This window comes from Camelina sativa, chromosome 4 (genome assembly GCF_030686135.1).
Source record: "Camelina sativa cultivar CO46 ecotype springtype chromosome 4, ASM3068613v1".
NCBI lineage: Eukaryota > Viridiplantae > Streptophyta > Magnoliopsida > Brassicales > Brassicaceae > Camelina > Camelina sativa.
This window is the reverse complement of record NC_141883.1, coordinates 30,454,574-30,479,220: the sequence shown is the minus strand read 5'-3', so window position 1 is coordinate 30,479,220 and position 24,647 is coordinate 30,454,574. Positions and strand designations below refer to the sequence as shown.

Sequence of the window (24,647 nt, the reverse complement as noted above, 5' to 3'; positions counted from 1 at the left end):
TTGTTCGAACTCATCACTAACATTGTCATGTTGTATGCTGTATGATTTATATATTGCCACTAAAATGGTGAAATAGGGTCTCTAATAGGCCTGAGTCTAATGTATCTGAAAAAGTCACATATAAAGTGATTAACCATGTTCCAGTCAGTACTGTCTAGCTCAAGTTTTGTCTTCGATCAATAAGACAACCTATATCTCACTATATGTGGAACACCACTTGGTTTGGAAAGTTACGTTGATACCCGCAATTTTTTTTTTTTAAAGGAACCCTAGAAATAGATGATACATATCTAAAAGAATCATGTTGAAAGACGAAACAATGGGCAAGAAACATCTTCACGCATGAGTTGCCAAAAATGTCACAGTCTCAAAGGCACACTTATGCATTAGTCTTTTGCCCCCACAAATCTTTTCTTTGCTTCTCTTTTTGTTGATAGCGATTCATCTGTCTTCCCACCCACCCCTCATTTTCTTTTCATTATTTGCTTCTTTCCCTTTTTGTCAATTCATCATTTAAACCGGAATCTAATAATTTGGTTTTAGATTCGGTTATGAAGTGTTGAACCGGTTTGGTGTACGTACTAATACATGATCACAATTATATCAGGTGGTTCCAACTGAAGTATTTCTTTAAGGATTGTATGGGTGCGTGAGAAAGTTTGTGAAACTAAAGTGGGAGACAATAATTAAAGTTTATTGATTTATCCGTCTTTGATTACACATGCTTCAAGTCTATGTCACGAAAAGAAAAAAAACAATGTAATTGGCATCGGTCAATTGACAGTTTGACACCACCACGATGACAAATAGTTCAATTCAACCGATTATAAATTATTATTGTATCAGTCAACACACATAAGGAGGGATATGGCTAAAGGTATTCGAGTAGATTTATCGACAAGTCTGACCAAATTTAAAATACTACCTGATTTAGAACAAGATTCAAAAAAAGTAAAAAAAAGTACGTCTATTTTATTTTTATTTAATGGAATACAATTTTCTTACAACGTCTGAAGTCTGAACAATCTATCTTTTTGACAAATAACTATTTTTACAAGTGAACGTTTCCAAAAAATTATCTAGTTGGGCCTTTGGTGCCACAAAAAATTAGAGATAGAGCATTTTCGTCCGTGCGTCTAAATTTAGGCATTTGTTTGTGAAGCGAAATGACAGTTATACCCTGATGTAATGGGTGAGATTTCTATGCTTCTAGCGTTTCTTTGATGAATGAAATCCACTAATACAAGTAAAGTGGATGGTGAAGCAAACATTTGTAGTTCAACAGTATTTCGTATCACAATTATTTAAACTAATGGCCATACATAATCGGACATTTTCAAAACATTAGATAAGAGAGATTGATGTTGAATCTTTTTTTTTTTATAATTTCCGAGTTTTAAAGAAGAAAGATATAGTATGGATTTTTTTCAATGGATATACTTTATTTTCTAATTTTAGAATGTAATTGTGTTATTTACATGTATGCTGTAAAAGACTAATAATATAGTTATATAAACTCCATTTCCTAAGTTATATCTTACACTATAGTTAACCAATCAATATAATAAAAGTATAAGAAATAATATGATAAATTTTTTTGTTGGTAGGAATAATACGATACATTTGATATTATTTGATGATATGATATGATTTGATTAATATTATTTATTTTTAATTCTCATGTATCTATATATCATATGATTCATATTAAATAAATAATTCTTGGTATATTTTATTATATTTAAAAATAATTATAATTAAAATTTACAGTTTGGTTAGCCAACAGTTTTGATATAATTACAATAAATATAATTTAACCATATATTTACGGTTAACAGTTACAATTTTTACTATTTTATACGATTACAATCTGGTTACAGTTTGGGTATGTCCGGTGATGATCTAAAATATGATTACGGTTAAGTTTTGGTCATGCCTACTTTAAAAGTGTTCTTGCATTGCATGAATTCAAATTTTAGCACAATAATTATTTTTCCACACATATTCCCAAAAATATATGTATGGTGCATTATTGTTTGTTCAGATTGCATCAGATTAGACTATACCTTAACCAAAAATAAATTTTAGTATAGTTTTTAAAGAAAAATTTATTAGTTTTTTTCTGTTAACTAAACGGATTTTCACGCGCTACATAAACAAACGGCTATGAAAAGATAAGAAGAAAGTCATCACAGCAAATAACATCACAAGTTATATTTGGTATGTTAAGCTTATATTTGGTATGTTAATATTGTTAGCACAAAATTTTAACCAAAAAATTAATCAAAAACTAAAATCTTCTTAAAGTTATTAATTTATCTATGGATTTTACCTATTTGCTCACTCAGCTGATCTTCACCACATCGAACATCTATAATTACCGTTCTCTAGCCAGCAAACATGATAATAAAAAAAATATCATAGAAAATCTATATTTTTATAAATATACTTAACTAATTGTCCCGGATTAAAATTATGTTTAATTATTTTTAATTCTTGATTTTTAACCATTATTAATGTTAAACATATACAATAGTAGTAGTATAAATATTAAAAAAAAAACTATATATGTTTTTGCAACTCTGTATGCCATTATATATGTTTTTAGTATATTATTTGATGCATACTCCCTCCAGTTTTGTTTTGTTTACTTGTCATTTTAAAATTTTTAGAGGAGATTAGGAAACTTTGTAAAATGACAATTTTAGCCTCACAAATATCATTAATTTACTATTTCTATTTTTAATGCAGATTTTTTGTTCTTCTTTTTACAATTTTTTTTATTTTATTTTGAACGAAGTTTTCTTTTTACGACCTAAAAATCTGAAAGTGACGAGTAAAGAAAACGAGATGGTCATCAATTACGCCGGCCTGATTACGGCGGTGATGGACTCGATCGGAGCTGCTGCTGTATACTCCACCGGCGGCGGACTCCATTCCTCTGTTGATCTCAACTCTTGGTTTTACTCAACCATTTCCAGTTCGTCTTCTTCTCCATCTTCCTCTGTTCATCTTCTACTACTACTACTTCCTCTTCTATTCAAAATATTATATGGAGTAACGAGCCAAGATGGCTAAAGAATACGTCTCCTTCTAGTGATATAAACCAGACAATCCTACAAGCCATGCTTCAACCCGACGCGCTAAGGTTTTGGTGAAATTAGTTAATTGGTTTCTTTCTCAGATTTGATTTGGTTTCTTTCTCTGTTCTTTATGGTCCTGCTTTGTATCTAAAGCTAGTGCCTAGTAGTGTATCGCTTTTGTGTTATGTGATTACCTGAATAACATTTTTGCTTGGTTGCTGCTTCTCTAAGCTTCTGTAAATCTCCTCCATGGCAGTAGGAATCTTTTTCAAAGGCGATAAGGCGGCAACTGTTTGATCTGATCCGATTTGTTCTTTCCTTGTTTTCAAAAAGATGATAAAACGCTTCTCTAAGATGTTTGCTTGTGTTTATTTCTGTTTGATAGCTTTTAGTGGTTTAAGGAGATAGTGATGAATTTTTCATAGTAGCTCGATCATATTTCAGACATGGTGTTGTTTATATTTTCTAAAGTCAAATATGTTTTAACTCATCATCTCCATTCTATTTGACATATATTGTAGGCAGAAGCAATCAGTTCAACAATTATGAGCTTTGTGGTTTATTGGAGATCGTGGCAGCAGTCTCCTACTAAGTTTTTGGTGAAGGCTCTAACAAAGGTTCAAATTAATGCCAGTAATTCAGATCAAGTGCTCTTTTATATGGGATTATCCCGGACTTGGTTAGCCTCAGTGCCCTCGGGTTCAGCCTCATCTCTATGTCAAATGTGCTTCTCAGGTCAGGTCAGGTCAGTCATCATTTAAAATGTCACAGTCCAATAGAAAAATCTGTAGTTCAATTTTAGACATAGCCCCACTGTCTCGCTGTTACAGGTCAAGAAGACATCATACTTAACGACGGTTGAGATGTCAATTGTTGGAAGCCTCTGGCTCTGCTTGTTAGTAAAGTACCTTAATTTAAAAGATGGTGAAGCGATGAAAAGTTTCATATGGTTGGACTGCTTTAACACTGGTAACTAATGATCTCTCTTTTTTTCCTATAACGATTTTGTTGATAGAAAACTGTAAATTCTGATTGTTTGTACATAAACACTGTGACTGTCGGTAATAAACAATGCCCTTGGTGGAATTCTTGTTGGCGGTGTAACAAAATAATTCCTCCCAATCTGTTTTTACACTAATCAAAAGCTGAAATATGTAACTGCGTCTATATTGTGTTTATGTTTTGCAGGGATTGGTGACGTGGAACAAGGGTGGAGATCACGTGATTCTTTAGGAATAGCATTTGTTTGTTGATTTTATCCCAAGTCTACAAGGTAATTACTAGTACTATTACACCAACATCATGATTTTCTTCCACCTGCAAAATTTTTTTTGAATAAATTTGTTATTTTTTTCTTGATGTTTGACAGTAAAGAAAAGTGATTATGTTTATAAGTAGCAAAAAAATAGAAGTGATTCCTCGTATAATTCAGCTTGATTCTTCACCTACAATCTACTCCCATATCGTTGAAAAATTATAATTCTAGAACGAATCATATAAGTTTTGTAATCTCGAATTAAACTTTTTGAACACATGAAAAAAATAGAAAATATTGTTAGAATAGCATATTTTCGATCAACATTACAAATATACAGTCTTGTAACAACAAAGTTTTTAAAAATCAATAATAAATTTAGAAGCAAGTTTCAAATCATTTTTCTGAAAACAAAATCAAAATCATACTTATCTAATTCTTATAAGACGTAAAATTATTTAAAATATATATATTTAAATTATATAATTTATCTGTAGACGAGAAGAAAAATTGAGAAAAAAAAATGACAGAAAAACGGATTTTTGGGTGCTACATAAACAAACGGCTACGAAAACATAAGAAGAAACAAACCCCTAAAAAGATCATTGATAATTTTAGAACCAAGTTTCAAATCATTTTCCCGAAAACAAAATCAAAATTATACTTAGTGTATATATATTTAAATTATATAATTTATCTGTAGACGAAAAGAAAAACGGAAAAAAAATGACAGAAAAAACAATAATAACAAATGGTCTAAGAGATACAAATTATTATTTTTAAATAAAAATCTATTAAAATATTTTCTGTCAATCAAACGGATTTTCGGGCGCTGCATAAACAAACGGCTAAGAAAAAATAAGAACGAAGTCATCACAACAAACAAAGTCACATGTTACACACGCTAAAAAGCTTTTCCTTTTTTTCTCTGTATTACTTGTCCACCTTAGCTCTTTATACTTGATCGTTTCCAAGAGAGTAGAACGAAGGATCGGTTCTCGGTGATCTTCATCCTCTCAAAGCTACCACCGAAACAAATTTCTCTCTTATCTCCTCCATCGATCCTACTGGTATGATTTCTTACGACTTTTTGGTTTTTGTTTCTTACATAAAACAATTTGTTGCGATCATAAAAAAAGAGTCATCTTTCATGTAAATCGTTCATGTCGCTACACGCTTAAAATCAATGACTTTTAAAGATCTCTCTCTCTCTCTCTCTCTCTCAAATGGATTTAATCGTTTTCTAAGTCTAAGAAATTTCTAATATTGGTCTGCAGTGGAAAAAATTGAAAGTTACAACTTTTTCTCAAATGAGAGAAGAAGATCCATGGATTCCTGAGACGCCGATGAAGCAGACTGCTCCGATCGGCTCAAATACTGTGGAGGAGGAAGCTCATGGTAAACATTTGGGGAAAAGGTAAGAGCTTTTTGGTTTTTAAGTAGAGAAATTTCAAAGAATCGTCTTTTTGGTTATTTGCTTATGGATGTGATGCATATGCAGAAGATTTGTTGGGAACAAGGACACTGAATCACTCTGTTTCTCCGGTCAGATCCCAGAACGTACAGGTAAGAGGGCTTTTGATTCTGGTGTGATTAGAAAATGAGATTTGCTTTGACAGGTTTTGATTCTATCTTATTTTGGACTGAGAAAAACTTCATTGTCAATGTAGGAGACACGGAGAGTCGGAGATCAGTTGCTGAAGATGAACATATCATCAAGACACCAAAGACGAAGAAAAAACATCGACCAAAGGTTCTTAAACCCAAGAAGAAGATCCATGAGGAAGAGGCATCGACCAATGCCGTAAGAAGAGCACCTAAACCACGAACTCCTAAGAAACCTGTTGTTGCTGATTCTCAAGAAAGCAAACCACCGATGATTAGGACGTATGTGCGGAGGAAGAAGGTTGAGGATCAATCTACTCCGGCAGCTGTAGGAGACAGGGAATTGTTGATGAGAAAAAAGAATGAATCAGTGGAGAGTCCGAGTGACAATGTTGATGAAGTTGTTGCTGTTTCTGAAGAAAGCAAACCACCGATCAGGACACTCAGGACATATGTGCGGAGGAAAAAAGTTGATTCATCAGCTGTAGATACCTCAACTCATGCGAGAGGACCCTTACATTTTGAACTGGAACACGGAGAAAACCGTTCCAACCCCGACACAGAACAAGCAGGTCAGACCGCTGTTTTTCAGAAACTGTTAGTGAGTCAAGAATCAAAAGGTTGGCTTCTTCCGGTGCCCAAGAGAAAGCGCAGCCGCCATGTTGATGTTTCGATTACACAAACTGCAAAGAGAAGACGACAAGTAGAAAAACCAACCTGCAAACCACAGCAGAAGGATAAGAAGATTGTTGTTGATACACGGGTGACCGTGAGAAAAAAGAAGCGAATCACTAAGTGTGTGAAATCACAAACCAACCAGATTGTAGTCTTTGGCGGTGGTACTGGAGAAATTGTGCCTTCAACTCCTGTTAAAAAACGGCGCCCACTACCAAAGGTTGACTTAGGCGATGAGACAGAGAGAGTGTGGAAACTGCTGTTGGAGGATATTAATAGCGACGGAACTGATGGGGCCAAATATTGGGAGGAAGAACGTAAAGTGTTTCGAGGACGAGCAGAGGCATTTATAGCACGAATGCATCTTGTACAAGGTTATACACTACACTTGTCCTTTTGTTCTAACCACATGGTTTCAATTAGTATTTGATCTAACTTGTATGGTTCATTTAACTTCTTGTTATGGTTTTCGGTTTTCTAACAGGGGATAGACGTTTTACGCCTTGGAAGGGATCAGTTGTTGATTCCGTTGTAGGAGTCTTTCTCACCCAGAGCGTCTCTGACCATCTTTCAAGGTATAATCTCCTACATAGTTCTATCTTGAAACTAAATCCAAGACAACAACAAGTCAAAAAACTAACATCTTTGTCTAATTTTTTATTTTCCTTCTAGTTCTGCTTTCATGTCACTTGCTGCACACTTTCCCGTGACTTCAGTACCCAACAGTAATTTTGACGTTGGAACAAGCTCGACTTCTATTCAAATAACTCACTTGGACTCAGAGGAGTCGATGTCAAGCCCACCCGATCAAAGCTCAGAGATCAGCTTAGAAGGAGAGTATCATACTTCCTATCTGAAGCTCCTACGGGGCCTACAAGGCTCACAAGAAGATTCCAATCAAAAGAGTCAGTCTGACAATTCAAGGCAAGAAGTTGGGGTTTCAAGCAGTGTGAAGGAGAAGAAAAAGTCTTTTGATTGGGATATCTTAAGAAGAGAGACAGAAGATAGAACAGCCAAAAGAGAAAAAACAGCAACAAGTATGGACACTGTAGACTGGGAGGCCGTAAGAAGAGCAGATGTCAATGAAGTTGCTGAAGTAATAAAGAAACGTGGTCTGCACCACCTACTTGCAGAAAGGATACAGGTACAGTTTTTTTTTTTTTTTTTTTTAGTTAAATATGAGTCTGAACATTCTAGATAACCATTTGAGTTTGAACATGATTAATAATGCAGAGCTTCCTTGATCGACTGGTCAAAGATCATGGAAGTATCGATCTAGAATGGTTGAGAGATGTTCAACCGGATAAAGGAAAGTAAGTTTGAAAGACTGAAGTATATTATTTTCTCGTTATTTATCACAATATAGGAAAATGACTACTTAATTAGAGAGTTTTAGTGATTCAGTTGCATTGTATATGTGCAGAGAATATCTTATGAGCATCAATGGTCTGGGGCTCAAAAGCACGGAATGTGTGCGGCTTCTTACGCTACATCAACTTGCTTTTCCCGTAAGTCAGGATCAGTTTTTTCCTTGTTGTCCCTCTAGTGAATTTTATGATGCATGATCTTTAAGTTATTGACAGGTTGATACAAATGTTGGGCGCATAGCCGTTAGACTTGGATGGGTGCCCCTTCAACCGCTCCCAGAATCACTGCAGCTGCATCTTCTAGAAATGTAAGCACTCTACAAATGATCCTACTTGGAAATTTAAATTTCTCACTTAAATAACTGGGGTTTGTTTTGTCCAGGTATCCTGTTCTTGACTCTGTTCAGAAGTATCTCTGGCCCCGTCTATGCAAATTCGATATAAAAACACTGTAAGGACACTGACTTATTTTTTTCATGCCTCATTCTAATACACTCGTTCATGCCTCATTCTAATGCCTCATCCTATATTTTTACAGATATGAACTGCACTATCAGATGATCACATTTGGAAAGGTATACATTAATGAATTACTCATATACACATATCTAAGATGATGAGATTCTATTAATCTAATTAATAACTGTTTCAGGTCTTTTGCACAAAGACAAAACCAAACTGCAATGCATGTCCTATGAGAGGAGAATGCAAGCACTTTGCAAGTGCTTTTGCAAGGTATTGAAACATGTTCTCTCTTAAACTTTAGTATTATTATGAAAAACCCCTTATTCAAATATAACCCTTTAAATGAGAACTGGTCCGTATCTAAAGTAGCTCTGAAATGGTACATAAAATTGAGTAACTTTTCATTTGGTTTTCTTTCAGTGCAAGGCTTGCTTTACCCGGTACAGAGAAAGGTATGGGGACACCTGATAAAAACCCTATGCCTCTCTACCTGCCAGAACCATTGCATAGCGAGCAAGGGTCAGAAGTATTAAACTCAGAAACTGCAAATAGCCTCAAGTTTTGTGAACCCATAATCGATGAGCCAGCATCTCCAGAGCAAGTATCAGCTGACATTGAAGCTGACATTGAAGATGCTTTTTTTGAGGATCCTGAAGAAATTCCTACCATCAGACTAAACACGGATGCGTTTACCATTAGCTTAAAGAAAATAATGGAAGACATTAAAGAACTACAAGTCGGAAACATGTCCACCGCTTTAGTTGCACTTACTGATGAAGCTGCTTCCCTCCCAATGCCAAAACTGAAGAATATCAGCCGATTAAGGACGGAACATCAAGTGTAAGTATCCATTTTTCTCTGTTATTCATCGTCTCTTAGGTTGAAATGAAATCAAAAGTAAATTCGGATACAGTAAAGCTTTGATACAGTAAATCGTTAAGTGTCAAACCAAGCATATTTACTCGTGGGTTGGGAAGCAGACAAATTTCAGCTTGACTTATGTATAACTTGGTTCTGTTTTCTTTTCCTGTATCTTGCAGTTATGAACTGCCAGACACACATCCTCTTCTAGCTGAGGTATGTCAAATATCTAGACAAGGACTGAAGAACACATGCTATAGTCTGTCAATATCTAAAATCTGACGAGCTGTTTGTGTTTGTGACAGTTGGAGAAGAGAGAACCTGATGACCCATGTTCGTACTTGCTTGCTATTTGGACGCCAGGTGATCTAGCAATTATTTAGTGATCTGCAAATTTTTTAATCATGAAATCAGATCGATACAAAAGGTTTCTTAATCGTTGTGGCTTTAAACAGGTGAGACGGCTGATTCCATTAAACCAGCTGTAAGTAAGTGTATATCCCAAGCAAATGGTAAGCTTTGTGATGAAGAGACTTGTTTCTCCTGCAAGAGCATCAAGGAGGCACAATCTCAGACTGTGAGAGGGACAATCTTGGTGAGTAATTGCATCAAACTCCTTTTGCTACTAACTACTCTTATGTTTCTACAACATATATATAAAATGCTGTAAATTCTTGCAGATTCCGTGTAGAACCGCGATGAGAGGTAGTTTCCCTTTGAACGGGACCTACTTCCAAGTTAACGAAGTGAGTACTTGAACTCCAATATATCTAACTCGTTCATTTAATTATTTGCATTGATTAACCTCTGATGAATTCTATATACACCAGGTGTTTGCGGATCATGCATCCAGCCTAAAACCAATCGATGTCCCAAGGGATTTGATATGGGATTTACCTAGGAAAACAGTCTACTTCGGAACCTCTACAACTTCGATATTCAAAGGTAATAACATTCTCATTGTTGGACATGTGATGCTATTGTTGATCAGAGCCAGGAACTTGTTCTAACCACTCGACCTAACTTTTTTTCAGGCTTATCTACCTACGAGATACAGCAATGCTTCTGGAGAGGTAAATTATTTTGTATAAGCCTATAGCAATTTCATTCTGTTTTTTTTTTTTTTTTTTTTTTTCTTCTTCTTCTTCTGAAATGTTTAATGTATTAAAATTTGTAGGGTTCGTATGTGTACGCGGGTTCGACCGCAGGACGAGAGGACCGAAGCCTCTCATTGCCAGACTCCACTTCCCAGGAAGCAAACTGAAGACACAAGCTTGATACTATTCTGTCCCATCTAGTTCTCATAAAAGTTTGAAGTTTAAAACAAGAGCTCTTTATTACAAAGATAGAAATTCAGTACTTTTGTATTGTTGATTGGTTTTTTGATCATCGTTGTTTAAATTTTTTAATCATGGTTGTTTATAAAAAAAAAAAATTAAAAACAAAGAAAAATGATCACATGATTATTTTGTTTATTTTCAGTTACTAATGAATATGATCGAACAAGAAGAAAAAGAAATTGCAAGTCATCTTTTGATATTGGGCTGTAATTGGGTCGAGTTTACATGGCCTAATTTGACATGAGCCCAGGGTGCCCGACTTTTCAAGTTTCAATATCTGCTTAATTTTTATTACTATTATTTTGTGTGCTAATTAAGGAAGCTTCGTGCACCTATAGATCCTCTACGTCTTTGTTTCTTTCTCTCGCTAACTTGGACCACTCGAATCGAGTTTTGAAGCACGGATATCGTTTGCTTTGACCTTTTGGGTTTGTCATAGGTCGTTTTTATTTGGTCGGTTCAATCGTAATCTCTAACGAAATATCACTTTTGTAGTTTTGTTACACTTTTTTTGTGTGTCGTCATTGCGTATTTGTGATATGTGAATACTGAATACTGAATCATCATAATATTCCTATATATAGCATATAATGTTAGTTAAATAATTGTTAACTCGTGAGCATAAAATTACTATGCAGTTTTGTTTGAGTAATGAGTATACGTATACGTATATATATGCACATATTATATTGGATGCAGTACAACACGGTACATATATATATATGTTTGCATACGTATAAAATATCCGGAGAATATCCGTATAACATTTAATTAGCATATATTCCCACCAGCCACCACTATCTCAAATTTCATTTTCACATATAGAAAGTTATGCTTTTATTGTTTGTTTTCTTTTATAGCTCAATCATACCAATAAGGATCAAACATTATACTGATCAAATAAGTTATGATTGTCCATCTCCACAACCGGACTTAACTTTTTTGGGATATCAATACGTTTCAAAATAGCATAGTAAACTGAAAATGTAATATCTCTCTTTGCAATAATGAATCATGTATGCACATGAGTGGCTTGTGTTTTCCCGATGAGCTAAGATTTCTTCTTCGGTTGAAATCTTAATCTGCAGCCAAGCTTGTGAGCTCGGATCGGACTAGTTATGCTTTTTATTCAAAGCAGAGGGATTTAACATTAAGCTTCGAAGTAATAAATACTGCGATGCTACTACTGACGATGAAATTGCAAAACATATATAATAAAACTTGTGGTTAGAGTTAATCTTACAAGATGTGAATTAATTAAACATGCAAAACAATGTATGTGTACGTACGAATCTTCTTTGCCATACGGGTCGTCGTCGGATACTGCTTGTCTTTTTCTCTCAGTTTTAAAATATCACGTACGTATTCAATGTGAGAAAGTATGTATGAGAAACGGGACAAAATGTATATGTTGGTTGAATGGTTGGTCAAGTTTTTAGTGGCTATAGTTAAATAAGGAATTAAATGAGAGCAAACTTATTTGATATACACCTCATATTAGTGAAAAAAACACTTATATTGGCGTATTTGTTTCTTTTGTCCGACTCTTGAAGAAATTAAAAGGTTACATACAAATTATCCATTGCCCTTTCACATTTTCTAAAGCTCATATAATCTGTGATAGTATGCATTGTTATATAATTATACAATATATTGTATATATAATACACACTTCACACTTTTAAAAAAATATATATATATATATCTTCGATATATTTGTAATATGGAACATGAGCGAATTTATATCTGTGTATATTATTTTTATGATTCCATTTGTCTGGGATTTATAAATTGATACGATAAGGCCTATGATAAAATAAATTGATACGATAAGGACTTTATATGATTCTATTTCCACTCGTTGGAATCTTTGGTTGGTGATTGTTCTTAGATTCGAGAATCAACTAAGAAAAAGAATATAAATATGAATACTAGTTATTAAAAAAAAAGAACTATCCGTAACAGACGTAGTACGTTTAAGTCAAAAGGTCAAAAAGTCGAATTATATTTCTGGCTCCTTCCACAACTTTTGGGGATTTTCCTCTTCAATTTTTTTGCACCCAAGTAGCTAGTTTTGTTTTTCTAAACCTTTGTTTATAGTTTTCTAAACCTTGTTGGTAAAAAAACTAGTTATTACTTTGAATCCATTTTCTAGACAGATTTTTCTAGTTAGATTGATATGACTCAAAAGAAAAATAATTCTCCCGTTATTATATTAAATCAATTTTTTTCCTTTCTCACAAATACAAACTTTGAAGGAGAAGGAAGCTATAACATGAAACAAATCAGCATATCCTTTGGCATATTCCATATCCTTTGCCCCTTAATCATCTGTAAGCTTTTTCACATTTTCTAAAATGCTTTTCGTACAAAAGCATAAGATGAAAAAAAAACAAAAAAACAATAAACGATATTAAGTTTCGTGCTATACTAAAAAAGAAGCCAAAAAAAGGAAAAAATAAAAGTCGAATTGGTGGACTCATTAGTTATTGGTCCACCCTAAAAAAGTTATCAGAAGCGTATACATGCAGAGTTTGGTCCCCGTTCCTAATTTCGTATGACGGACGTACATGCATTCAAAAGATAAAAAGCAGTTCATAAATTTTCTCACCATTTTGTTTATGTTTTAACACTCTCATATGGGGACATCATAGATACAGATCTATCTTTACATACTTACTTAGTTAAGTACATAATGTAATTTGTTAAGTTAAAACTTTGAACAGAGCAAACTCCTGGTCTGGTTTACGACAATAACGTAGTCTTTTACTCTTTTAATTAGTCTATTTTGCTTTTGAAACTCAAAATTTTATCATATTCATATGTCGCAATCATTATTAAAAAAAATAATAATAATATTCAAAAACTAAGAAACTTACATTTTTATCACCCTTCAACGGATTTTAGGTTTTTTTTTTTTGTTCCTCACAAAAAAATTAAAATAATCAATATTTAAAAATAAAAATTAGAAAAACTTTACAAAATCAATAGATTTATATATGCTACGGTTTCATCAAATCTAAGAGGACCAAGATAGAGAGTATCTATCATAACCTGAATTAAAGAAAAAATCTAACAAAATCTGAATTTAGAACTCCCAATAAAGAGTATACAACTCTTTTAACAAAAGTGTATGGACTATAGAGCATATGTTTCGGCTATAAATAAAAGATACAAACTACACACATCGAATGGACTATATAGAAAGACTCTTTTTATTATTAGGAAAAAATCAAAATAAAGCTATCAAACATTTATCCACCTGTCTCTCTTCCTTCTCTATCCCATCGTCTTCCTCGTGAACGAACCTTCTCGATCTTCTTCTTCTTCTTCTTTTTCCACCTGTTTTTTTTTTTGGGTTTTCTCACGAGCTTCTTCTACTCTACTACGCCAGCCACTCTCTTTTTCTTTTTTTTTTTTTTTTTTTTTTTCCCGTAACTTATATAAAAAGTGAATCTTTTTTAAAAAAGTTTCCAGCTTTTTCGGATATAATTTCCTTGATTTGCTCTGATTGTGTCATCCTGGAACATTATTGAGAATCTCTCTACTCTATAAGCAGTTTTATTTCACTAGAGAAGGAAACAGAGAGAGATAGAGAGAGAAGCATCAACGATGGCAGCGAGAAATTTGGAGAAGATGGCTTCGATTGATGCTCAGCTCAGGCTTCTTGCTCCTGGGAAAGTTTCTGAAGACGACAAGCTTGTCGAGTACGATGCTCTTTTGCTCGATCGATTTCTCGATATCCTTCAGGATTTGCATGGCGAGGATGTCCGAGAATTCGTATGTTCCCTTTCTTTCTTTCTCAGAGTGATCATTCTCACTCTTTCTTCTCTGTTGAGAGAACTGTGTTTGTGTTAAAAATTTGAACTTTTAGTTACGTTTAGGGTTAAAACATCAGTAAATTATCAAGTGGGTTTGTTGTATCTGCTTAGTTTATCGGTAAAGTTCAATCCTTTTTAGTGAAATATTGAGTAGTTTTTGCATCAGGATTCTCTGTTTTTGTTAATTAGAGACTTATTTTTGTTTGGCTTCAATGGCTCACTGAGATTTGTTTTATTCAGTTAATGCTTTGGTGTTCTGAATCAGATTATGTTTTTGTTTTTGTGTCAAAAGGTTCAAGAATGCTACGAGGTTGCTGCTGATTACGATGGAAACCGCAATACTGATAAGCTAGAGGAGCTTGGGAATATGCTGACGAGTTTGGATCCAGGGGATTCAATTGTTGTCACTAAAGCATTCTCCAACATGCTTAGCTTAGCTAATCTGGCTGAGGAAGTCCAGATTGCTTACAGGCGTAGGATTAAGAAACTCAAGAAAGGCGATTTCGCTGATGAGGCCTCTGCGACAACTGAATCCGACATTGAAGAGACTCTCAAGAGGCTTTTGCAGCTTAACAAGACTCCTGAAGAGGTTTTTGATGCTCTCAAGAATCAGACTGTTGACTTGGTTTTGACTGCTCATCCGACTCAATCTGTTCGTCGGTCTTTGCTCCAAAAGTTTGGAAGGTTTGTTAAACCTTTGTTTGAGTTCCCACATTTTGTTGATGCCCTGTGTGTGTGTGTGTGTGTGACTTTACTGATGATGAGTTTTCATCTCTATGTTTTCAGGATTCGTGATTGTTTGACGCAGTTATATGCAAAGGACATTACTCCTGATGATAAACAAGAACTCGATGAAGCTCTGCAACGAGAGGTACATACACAACTTAAGAACTCAATGAAGCTTCTTTCGCATGAAAATTCTACTAAAAAACTCATGTTTTTGGTTGCACCAGATTCAAGCTGCTTTTCGCACTGATGAAATCCGAAGAACTCCTCCTACACCGCAAGATGAAATGAGAGCGGGTATGAGCTACTTCCACGAGACTATCTGGAAAGGAGTTCCAAAGTTCTTGAGACGTGTTGACACGGCTTTAAAGAACATTGGAATCAACGAGCGTGTTCCTTACAATGCGCCTCTCATTCAATTCTCTTCATGGATGGGCGGAGACCGTGATGGTACACTCTCACTTCTTTCTTCTCTTTAGCCATTTAAAACATGAATTGGTTCTCATTAGTGGAGACATTTTCTGAATCTAGGAAATCCACGAGTAACTCCTGAAGTCACAAGAGATGTATGCTTATTAGCTAGAATGATGGCTGCTAATCTCTACTTCTCCCAGATTGAAGATCTTATGTTTGAGGTAAGGAAAAGTTAAATCACTTTGCTGCTTTTTTTAATTTTCTTGGTTGTAGTCTCCCAGACAGAGATCTTACTTTTGGTTTTTATTTGTGTTTTTTTGCAGATGTCTATGTGGCGTTGCAATGAGGAACTTAGGGTGCGTGCAGAACGTCAAAGGTGTGCGAAGAGGGATGCAAAACACTATATAGGTGTGTTACATTCTATGACAATTTTTATATAAGACTCAACAGTTTGTTATATTTTGCTGGATGTATAATTGGTTTTTGGATGGATGTAGAATTTTGGAAACAAATCCCTGCAAATGAGCCATACCGAGCTATTCTTGGAGATGTGAGGGACAAGCTGTACAACACACGTGAACGTGCACGCCAGTTATTGTCAAGCGGAGTTTCAGACGTTCCCGAAGATGCTGTTTTCACAAGTTTGGATCAGGTGTGTTTTCTTGCTGTTTGCAGATTAACTAGAGATGTTTAAACCAGATAATCCAAAAACTCACATATTTGATTAAACGTTGAAACTGTAAAAAGCAATGGCATAGTTGATTTGATTTAGTAACCAATTTTTCTAAAACCAAAACATGGATTGAACCACCCTAAGATCAACTTGTCTCTTGTTTCCTTCCTATTGATTTCTTTAATATTCTAACCTTTGATTGTTTCTGTTTCTTTCCAAAGTTTTTGGAGCCACTTGAGCTCTGTTACAGGTCGCTCTGTGATTGCGGTGACAGACCTATTGCTGATGGAAGCTTGCTCGATTTCTTGCGCCAAGTCTCAACATTTGGGCTTGCGCTTGTGAAACTTGATATCCGACAAGAATCTGACAGACACACCGATGTCTTGGATGCTATCACAACACACTTGGGTATTGGATCTTACAAAGAATGGTCAGAGGATAAAAGACAGGAATGGCTCTTATCTGAGCTAAGTGGGAAACGCCCTCTCTTTGGACCTGATCTCCCCAGAACTGAAGAGGTCGCAGATGTGTTGGACACTTTCAAAGTCATTTCCGAGCTTCCTTCGGATAGTTTTGGTGCTTATATAATCTCAATGGCCACTGCTCCATCGGATGTCCTTGCTGTTGAGCTCTTGCAACGTGAATGCGGGATCACTCATCCTCTGAGAGTTGTCCCGTTGTTCGAGAAGCTAGCGGATTTAGAATCCGCTCCTGCTTCAGTGGCTCGTCTCTTCTCCATAGAATGGTACAGAAACCGGATCAACGGAAAGCAAGAAGTCATGATCGGGTATTCTGACTCGGGTAAAGATGCTGGTCGTTTATCTGCGGCTTGGCAGTTATACAAGACTCAAGAAGAGCTTGTGAAGGTGGCAAAAGAATATGGAGTCAAGCTCACAATGTTCCACGGAAGAGGTGGGACTGTAGGACGAGGAGGTGGACCTACCCATCTTGCTATCTTGTCTCAGCCTCCAGATACCATTCATGGGCAGTTAAGAGTAACAGTTCAAGGTGAAGTTATCGAACAGTCTTTTGGAGAAGAGCACTTATGCTTTAGAACTCTTCAGCGTTTCACGGCTGCTACACTTGAGCACGGAATGCATCCACCGGTTTCCCCTAAGCCAGAGTGGCGTGTCCTTATGGATGAAATGGCTATAATTGCCACTGAAGAATATCGTTCTGTTGTCTTCAAGGAGCCCCGTTTTGTTGAGTACTTCCGTCTGGTAAGCTTTAAACCAAAACAAATACTCCTCTCATAAACAAATTGTAGTTAAAGAAAGTCTTAACTTCTTGTTTGGGTTTGTGTTATAGGCGACACCGGAGCTCGAATATGGAAGAATGAACATAGGAAGCCGACCATCTAAACGTAAACCGAGCGGAGGAATCGAGTCACTGCGTGCAATCCCGTGGATCTTTGCATGGACTCAGACAAGGTTTCACTTACCCGTGTGGCTAGGTTTTGGAGGGGCATTCAAACGTGTGATCCAGAAAGACAATAAGAATCTCAACATGCTCAAAGAGATGTACAACCAATGGCCTTTCTTCCGTGTCACAATTGATCTAGTCGAAATGGTTTTCGCCAAAGGAGATCCAGGAATCGCAGCTCTGTACGACCGCCTCCTCGTCTCTGAAGAACTTCAGCCATTCGGTGAACAACTCCGAGTTAACTACCAAGAGACCAGACGCCTCCTACTCCAGGTATAAAGTCTCTATAACTTGTAGGTGATCCTTGCTTTAAGTCTATTTTAGCACTTAAACTAACCCGGACGCTTTCTTACCTTGCCAGGTCGCAGGTCACAAAGACATTCTAGAAGGTGACCCTTACTTAAGGCAAAGGCTGCAGCTACGTGACCCATACATCACGACACTGAACGTGTGCCAAGCCTACACACTGAAGCAGATCCGTGACCCAAGCTTCCACGTCAAAGTCAGGCCGCATCTTTCTAAGGAATACATGGAGTCTAGTCCAGCAGCTGAACTGGTGAAGCTCAATCCAAAGAGCGAATACGCACCAGGACTTGAAGACACCGTTATCCTCACCATGAAGGGTATCGCTGCCGGTATGCAAAACACCGGTTAAGCAAGTTTTAAACCGTCTTTGTACCATTCCTTAAAATCTATCCTATGTAACGTAATATGTTTATCCTCCTATCATGTGATGAAATCTCTGACTCCCTCGTCTGTGTACGCTTGCTTTTAAATGAGTATATGATAATTTCTTAAGTTTTCATGTCGTTCAATTATTATATCTATGAAATATATATATTTGTGAAATAATGAAAAAAAAAATAGCAAACAATTTATAAGAAAAGATACAAAATTCAAAACAATAGAGTATTTGGTTGATTAATATATAGTGTAAAAACTAGATGACCAAAAATATCATAATGAATTATTATTAAAAAAAAAAAAGACAAGATAGGTATTTTCTTATTTTTTTTATAAGATGAAATTTTGTTTTCCTATTGTAGTAGATAGGGATGAAATATAGAAGATTTAATCCAGTTATATGAATTGAGAAATAAATAAATATCATGAGAAGATAAAGTACAAATAAAATGAGTGGACTGGTGGATAGAGAGTGATGACATGTCATGATATAGTTGGGTAATGGATCCCACGAGGAATAATATAAATGAATAAAATCACTTACAGACACTGACCTTTTTGAGTTTTGTTATTAATTACCCCGTTAAACCCGCATTAATTACGCTTGTGTCCCCACGTCTCTCTCTCTCTCTCTCTGTGTTTCTTTCTTTGGTTCTGGAGGAAAAGTTAAAAAAAAAAAAACAAAACACACACAAAGAACAGCGATCGTCGACAGACTAGGGATCCAGTCGGACAAAAAAGACATAAGCTTTTCGAATTTGAAATCTTGAGTAATCTCGGCCATGGCTTCTGGTAAAGAGCGTGACACTTTCGTCTACCTCGCTAAGCTCTCTGAGCAAGCTGAGCGCTATGAAGGTAAAAAAAAAAAGAATCTTCTTATCTCCTTTTCGAATTGGTTCTATCTATGTGTGGTTGTCAGGTCTAATTCTGCTACCTTGTTTCTCTGTTTGGTTTTTTATCAAAAGGGTTTTAATCGTTTGGTTTGATTGGGATTTTTTTTTGTCGATTTTCGAAATCAAAAGTCTCGATTTTTTTATTTATTTATTGTAAAATGTGGATTCTTTTATACAGAGATGGTGGAATCAATGAAGAATGTTGCGAAATTGAACGTTGATCTGACGGTGGAAGAGAGGAACTTGCTCTCTGTGGGATACAAGAACGTGATTGGTTCAAGGAGAGCTTCCTGGAGGATCTTCTCGTCGATTGAACAGAAGGAAGCTGTGAAAGGGAATGATGTTAACGTAAAGAGGATCAAAGATTATATGGAGAAGGTTGAGTTAGAGCTTGCAGACATATGCATTGATATTATGTCTGTCTTAGATGAGCATCTCATTCCATCGGCTTCTGAGGGTGAATCAACTGTCTTCTTCAACAAGATGTAAGCTCTCTATATTGCTCTTTTTACAAACAATTTAGGTTTTTAAGTTATGTGTCTGAAGTTTTTTTATTTTGTTATTGGTTTGTTTTTTTTTGCAGGAAAGGTGATTATTACCGCTATCTTGCTGAGTTCAAATCAGGGAATGAGAGGAAAGAGGCTGCTGATCAGTCTTTGAAAGCCTATGAGGTGATCTACTTGTGCTCTATAGTGTTATTGATTACTTGATATTCTCCGTTTTTCGTTGCTTTTAGTTTTTGATTTGTTTGTTTCCTCTATAGATTGCTACTACTGCTGCTGAGGCTAAGCTCCCTCCAACACATCCTATCAGATTGGGTTTGGCTTTGAATTTCTCTGTCTTCTACTACGAGATCATGAACGCACCTGAAAGGTTTAGAGATTGTGTTTATTATATACTAAGAAAAGTAAAGACTCATTGTTTTGGATATTTGAGATTGTTATTTTCTTCTCTTCTCTTCAGGGCATGTCACCTTGCTAAGCAGGCGTTCGATGATGCTATCTCAGAGCTTGACACTCTGAACGAGGAATCATACAAAGACAGCACCTTAATATTGCAACTCCTTAGGGACAATCTGACCTTGTGGACTTCTGACATCCCAGAAGAAGGAGGTAATACTCATTCTGAACCTAACCAATCTCTTATTTTATGATGTTAATTTTTTGGCTTTTTCTTCCCATTCTGGATGTATCTAGTCATTACTCAAATGTGGTGTTTTGTTTTGCTTGGAAACCAATGTATCTATAAGACATTTTAAGCATTTCCAGAAGATGATTCCCTATCTCATAATGGTTCATATTTTTGCTGCGGATTTTAAATGTTTATTTTGCCTATATATGCAGCAGATGATGCCCATAAGACGAACGGTTCTGCCAAAGCCGGTGCAGGTGGAGATATAGCAGAGGTAAAGTAGAAGGGATTCCTATCCTTGAAGTGAAATCAAATTAGTCAAATCTGACACAAGATCTCTTTGCTCTTGATGCAGTGATCTGATATGTGTGCACCCATAATAGCGGCAGCCATGGTCATTATGTATCAAGAACAACTAAATGCGCCGTGAATAATAGCGAAACGTAGGGTTCCTCTGTTTCCTGTATCATTAATGTCTATGTTACTTGTACGATGGTTTAGTCCCAAATCTCTCTGGTTTGAATGTATTGCATCATTTGATGCCTGACTCACGACACTGCGTATTTGTAATTTATTTTTCAGTACTGTCTTCTTACTATATGTCCTTATTATGGATCCAGTCTTTATATATCCCTTCATGTCTGAATTGCTCAGACAGAAGCTGTTTGGTTTTCAAGTACACTCTACCTCTTTCCATCTCCACTTCCGATCTCTGTTTCATTGGTGTGTTTGATTGAACCAACCACACCAATGAGAGAAATAGCATTCACAAGTTAAGTGAGGTGGAAATAGACAATGAAGCTTGCATTTCTTGAATCCTTCTGAACATTTACTCATATGTAATATAGCCAAAGCAAGTAGAGTCGAACTCCAAAAAGAAAAAGAAAAAAAAAGAATTAGAATCAAAAATAGAAGAAAGAATGAATAGTTTGTTGAATTTGATAGAATAGCTCTTTCCCCATCTTTCACAAAGATTGCTTTCGGAGTCTTTAAATAGGCTCTTCTGATCATCGAATCATAGGGAAGCAGAGAACTGATGATAGGGCTTTCTCATTCATAAGAGAAAATGCTTTATAGAGTCCTCTAGAAACTGGTGGCTCGGACAAACCATCTCCTTCACTTTATCTCCATTCTTGTACATCTTAAATGTCGGAACTTTCCTGATACTCTCTGCTTTCGCCAACACCATGCTCTCCTCCACATCCACCTAATAACATTTCATTTCCTCGATTAGAACAGTGAGGAGAAACATAGGTTATATATACAAGTGTAGCTTATTTGGAAGCTGTTCTTTACCTTAAAGAAATGTACTAATGGATACCGGAGACATAAAGTGTTGATGAAGGGAGAGATTTCTTCGCATTGTCGGTTTGATGATGATTTGAAATGAAACACAGAGACACCTGAAGAAAAATGTTTCCATCCACTTGAGCAAGACATATGAAATCTCAACCTTTCAGAGACATTTGGTATGTTTTAAACCTACCGGGAAGTGATACAGAGCTCTTGAACTTATCCAAAGTCGAAACCGCTTCAACTTCGTTGTTGAATCCTAAGCTTTTAGACTCTTGGCTTCTGTTCATTAGCACAGTTTTCGCTCTCTCTAAAGACTCTGCAACTTCGCTGTCTCCCGGAAGTTCCCTTCTCAAGAACTCATAATCTCTAACCGCATCCTCCCACCGACCAAGCTATATATTTCAACAAGCTATATGTCATTCAAATAAACTACCAAAATTCGGTTAATTAGCTGATTACACTGAGTTCTAGTCTCTCACCTTTCCATATGAAGCCGCTCTTCTTAGAAGTGCCTTAATGTAACTAGGCTGGATTTTGAGCGCATGGTTACAATCTTCAACAGATTTCTCCCACAAACCGAGTTTATACCAACACGCTGCTCTGTTGCAGTACAAAACCGAGTTGGAGCCATCATGCTTCAGACCGTCTCCATAAGCTACACTCGCTTCCGAGAATCTCCCCGTACTGAAAAGCTCATTACCACAAGTACGTGCCCTCACAACCATCTTCACATTGTTTAAAACCGACGTTACCTCGGGACTGGTCTGGTCGAGCATTACAGCTCTCTCTGCCTTTACAACCGCATTCTCAAATCTGCAACAAACCTATCATCTTTACTCGCTCACCGGCCGAAATAATCAAACACGCAACTAACAAAAAAACTTGTCCGAGTTTCGAAAGCTCACCTTCCTAATGCCATATCAACTTGAGCTTGGATACAGAGCACATAAGCTTCAGCTACCATACCAAAGAGTTTAGCTTGCAGTTGAGATTGGTAATGATGACGATCGAGTCTTGGAACGCAAGATATACAAAAATCTGAATCCTCTATTTGGTTAAGACGCAAAAAGGCTTCTGCTTTACAAGCTACAAGCTGTGCCAAACCAATCAAAAATATCACCATTAGTTACAAAGCAAATACAACAAAAACGCCTTATCTTATGGCAATGAAGTCTCTCTCTCTCTCTCTCTCACCTGAGGAGACGAATCAGCGCCGTTTGCAATGGCTGCATCTGTTTCCTTAATAGCGGTGTTCCAATCTCCAATCTTTCGAGCCTCCGAGCATCGCCGGAGATGCTTCTCAAGCGTCTGTAGCCGTTGGAGATCAGCTTGATCCGGACATTGACCGGGAAAACAAATATGACGTCTTGCATTCTCAGCTTCTCCCAATCTAAAAGCAAACAATTCAATTCTCAGTCTTTAAAAACTCAAAACACACAGCGCAGCCATTACAAAAGTCTCAAGATTACCTGAGATAAAGAGAAGCGAGTCTTTGGTGAGCTCTAGAGTAAGAAGGATCAAGCCTAACAGCTTCAAGACATTCTTTAACGGCTTCTCCTAACCGTCTTAACGCCGTTAAAGCCGCCGCACGGTTGCTTCTATAAGCAGCATTTTCCGGTGAAATCGAAATAGCTCTATCGTAAAGCGATAGAGCTTCAGAGAACTTGCCTCTCCTATACATATCATTCCCCAATCTCTTCAACTCCTCCGGGTTGTCGCCGTTGTTCCCCGCCGCCTTTCCTCCTCCTCCTCCTCCGCCTCCGCTTCCGCTGCGTACAACGTTTCCGTGTCCGTAATTTCCAGTTCCTGTACAGAGAGTCTCAGTCCTGGTTGAGGTCCGGCTCGACATTCCGGTTTTCAAGATCCGACCCGACGGACAGATGTTTCCGGCAGGTAAAACGCTGGGACTCGACGAAACTGCCGACGTAGCGCCACTACCACCTCCCTGAGGCGAGGTGTGACTCGTAGTAGTAGCTGATGTAAAGTAGCTAGAGCCAGAGAAGATCAACGGCGTACCGGTGGAAGAAGATCTTCGATGACCCGGTTTAAGATTCCGGGTTGTGGTGGTCGTCGGCGTTGTTCCGGATCCGGGGCTAGAAATCTCGCCGGAGTGACTCTCGAAACGCTTGGCCATCACCGACGGTTTGGCAGAAGCAGCAGAGCCCGAAGAGGAGCCAGAGCTGCTAGTAGGAGTAGCAGCGGCAGAAGACGAAGAAGAAGAAGCAGAGCCACGTGGCATTAAGGAAGAGACAGGAGAACCCAGATCGAGTTCTCTGAAGTCAGGTTTGTTGACGACGTCATCATCGTGTCTCTTTAAATCACGGAATCTACCAGTAATTGAATCTATAGCAGGTTCTAAAGAAAGCCTTCTAGAATGAGACATCACTCTTTAATGGCTTTCTTCTTCTCAGAAAGCACCGGACCACAACGCCGGACGACTGAAGAAACAAGCACTGAGAGAGTCCAGAGAGAAGAGAGAGAGAAGAAAAATAAATAAAGTAGAAGACAGATCAAATAATAAGGAATTCTCAGAGATTAATCTTGATTAATTAATAAAAAGATTACGAAAATTTTATTTACACTGTGATTATGACATTGATCTTCTTCTTTGTTCATCTCACGAGTCTCTCTCTCTCTCTTCACGGCTACTTGTCGTTGATGACTTTTTTTTTTTTTTTTTTTGTCAAACTCGTTGATGACATTTATTCGGTGATTTTTATCTAATTTTATATTATAACTTACATAGTCTAGAATAGTTGACTTTTTTTTTTGGGGTTAAATCACAGTATTCGAAAACTAATTTTATATTATAACTTAATGTTCACAATACTATAAATTAGAACATTTTAACACTTTGCTAACTACATATATTTTCATATTGTTGCTAACTAATTGCTGTAAAAGAAAAGGAAACGAATTATGATAATACATTGCAT

At 36.6% G+C, this 24,647-nt stretch overlaps 4 protein-coding genes across 14 annotated transcripts; 3 read left to right on the top strand and 1 right to left on the bottom strand.

Annotated features, from left to right (window-relative positions):
• The first annotated feature begins 2,752 nt into the window (after window positions 1-2,752).
• LOC104782770 (DNA glycosylase/AP lyase ROS1) lies at window positions 2,753-10,763 on the top strand. 6 transcript variants are annotated; one of them, XM_010507791.3, is made up of 24 exons: window positions 2,753-3,148; window positions 3,605-3,823; window positions 3,914-4,052; window positions 4,272-4,356; window positions 5,289-5,408; window positions 5,616-5,755; window positions 5,840-5,904; window positions 6,009-6,992; window positions 7,103-7,193; window positions 7,291-7,762; window positions 7,852-7,931; window positions 8,042-8,126; window positions 8,202-8,293; window positions 8,368-8,436; window positions 8,524-8,560; window positions 8,638-8,720; window positions 8,871-9,290; window positions 9,491-9,527; window positions 9,617-9,674; window positions 9,767-9,906; window positions 9,992-10,057; window positions 10,142-10,256; window positions 10,346-10,384; window positions 10,489-10,763. In XM_010507791.3, the coding sequence occupies exons 6-24, from the start codon at window positions 5,649-5,651 to the stop codon at window positions 10,587-10,589; spliced, it is 3,141 nt and encodes a 1,046-aa protein (XP_010506093.2). In that variant the 5' UTR covers window positions 2,753-3,148; window positions 3,605-3,823; window positions 3,914-4,052; window positions 4,272-4,356; window positions 5,289-5,408; window positions 5,616-5,648; the 3' UTR covers window positions 10,590-10,763. The 6 variants fall into 6 exon arrangements, with proteins under 6 accessions (XP_010506093.2, XP_010506092.2, XP_019100585.2 ...); XM_010507790.3 differs by having other exon boundaries at window positions 2,759-3,148; window positions 3,605-3,828; XM_019245040.2 differs by having other exon boundaries at window positions 2,771-3,148; window positions 3,605-3,818.
• Window positions 10,764-13,676: 2,913 nt separating this feature from the next.
• On the top strand, window positions 13,677-18,505 carry LOC104782769 (phosphoenolpyruvate carboxylase 2). The gene is made up of 10 exons (XM_087511856.1): window positions 13,677-14,431; window positions 14,765-15,156; window positions 15,259-15,343; window positions 15,426-15,648; window positions 15,730-15,833; window positions 15,936-16,020; window positions 16,110-16,264; window positions 16,507-17,505; window positions 17,594-17,980; window positions 18,069-18,505. Exons 1-10 carry the CDS (start codon window positions 14,264-14,266, stop codon window positions 18,360-18,362), a joined length of 2,892 nt encoding a protein of 963 aa, XP_087367982.1. The 5' UTR covers window positions 13,677-14,263; the 3' UTR covers window positions 18,363-18,505.
• Window positions 18,506-18,754: 249 nt separating this feature from the next.
• On the top strand, window positions 18,755-21,091 carry LOC104782768 (14-3-3-like protein GF14 mu). Of its 2 annotated transcripts, none has more exons than XM_010507789.3 (7): window positions 18,755-19,246; window positions 19,463-19,769; window positions 19,868-19,955; window positions 20,048-20,157; window positions 20,248-20,396; window positions 20,631-20,689; window positions 20,771-21,091. In XM_010507789.3, exons 1-7 carry the CDS (start codon window positions 19,174-19,176, stop codon window positions 20,771-20,773), a joined length of 789 nt encoding a protein of 262 aa, XP_010506091.2. In that variant the 5' UTR covers window positions 18,755-19,173; the 3' UTR covers window positions 20,774-21,091. The 2 variants fall into 2 exon arrangements, with proteins under 2 accessions (XP_010506091.2, XP_010506090.2); XM_010507788.3 differs by having other exon boundaries at window positions 18,912-19,246; window positions 20,628-20,689.
• Window positions 21,092-21,204: 113 nt separating this feature from the next.
• Window positions 21,205-24,411, bottom strand: LOC104782767 (inactive TPR repeat-containing thioredoxin TTL3). Of its 5 annotated transcripts, XM_087511857.1 has the most exons (8): window positions 24,292-24,411; window positions 23,181-24,164; window positions 22,906-23,101; window positions 22,617-22,804; window positions 22,191-22,524; window positions 21,902-22,103; window positions 21,712-21,818; window positions 21,205-21,622 (listed from the first exon to the last, which is right to left on the bottom strand). In XM_087511857.1, the coding sequence occupies exons 2-8, from the start codon at window positions 24,092-24,094 to the stop codon at window positions 21,470-21,472; spliced, it is 2,094 nt and encodes a 697-aa protein (XP_087367983.1). In that variant the 5' UTR covers window positions 24,095-24,164; window positions 24,292-24,411; the 3' UTR covers window positions 21,205-21,469. The 5 variants fall into 5 exon arrangements, 2 of the variants coding, with proteins under 2 accessions (XP_087367983.1, XP_010506089.2); XR_015597668.1 differs by lacking the exon at window positions 22,617-22,804 and having other exon boundaries at window positions 22,191-22,233; XR_015597666.1 differs by lacking the exon at window positions 24,292-24,411 and having other exon boundaries at window positions 22,191-22,535; window positions 23,181-24,233.
• Window positions 24,412-24,647: the final 236 nt, after the last annotated feature.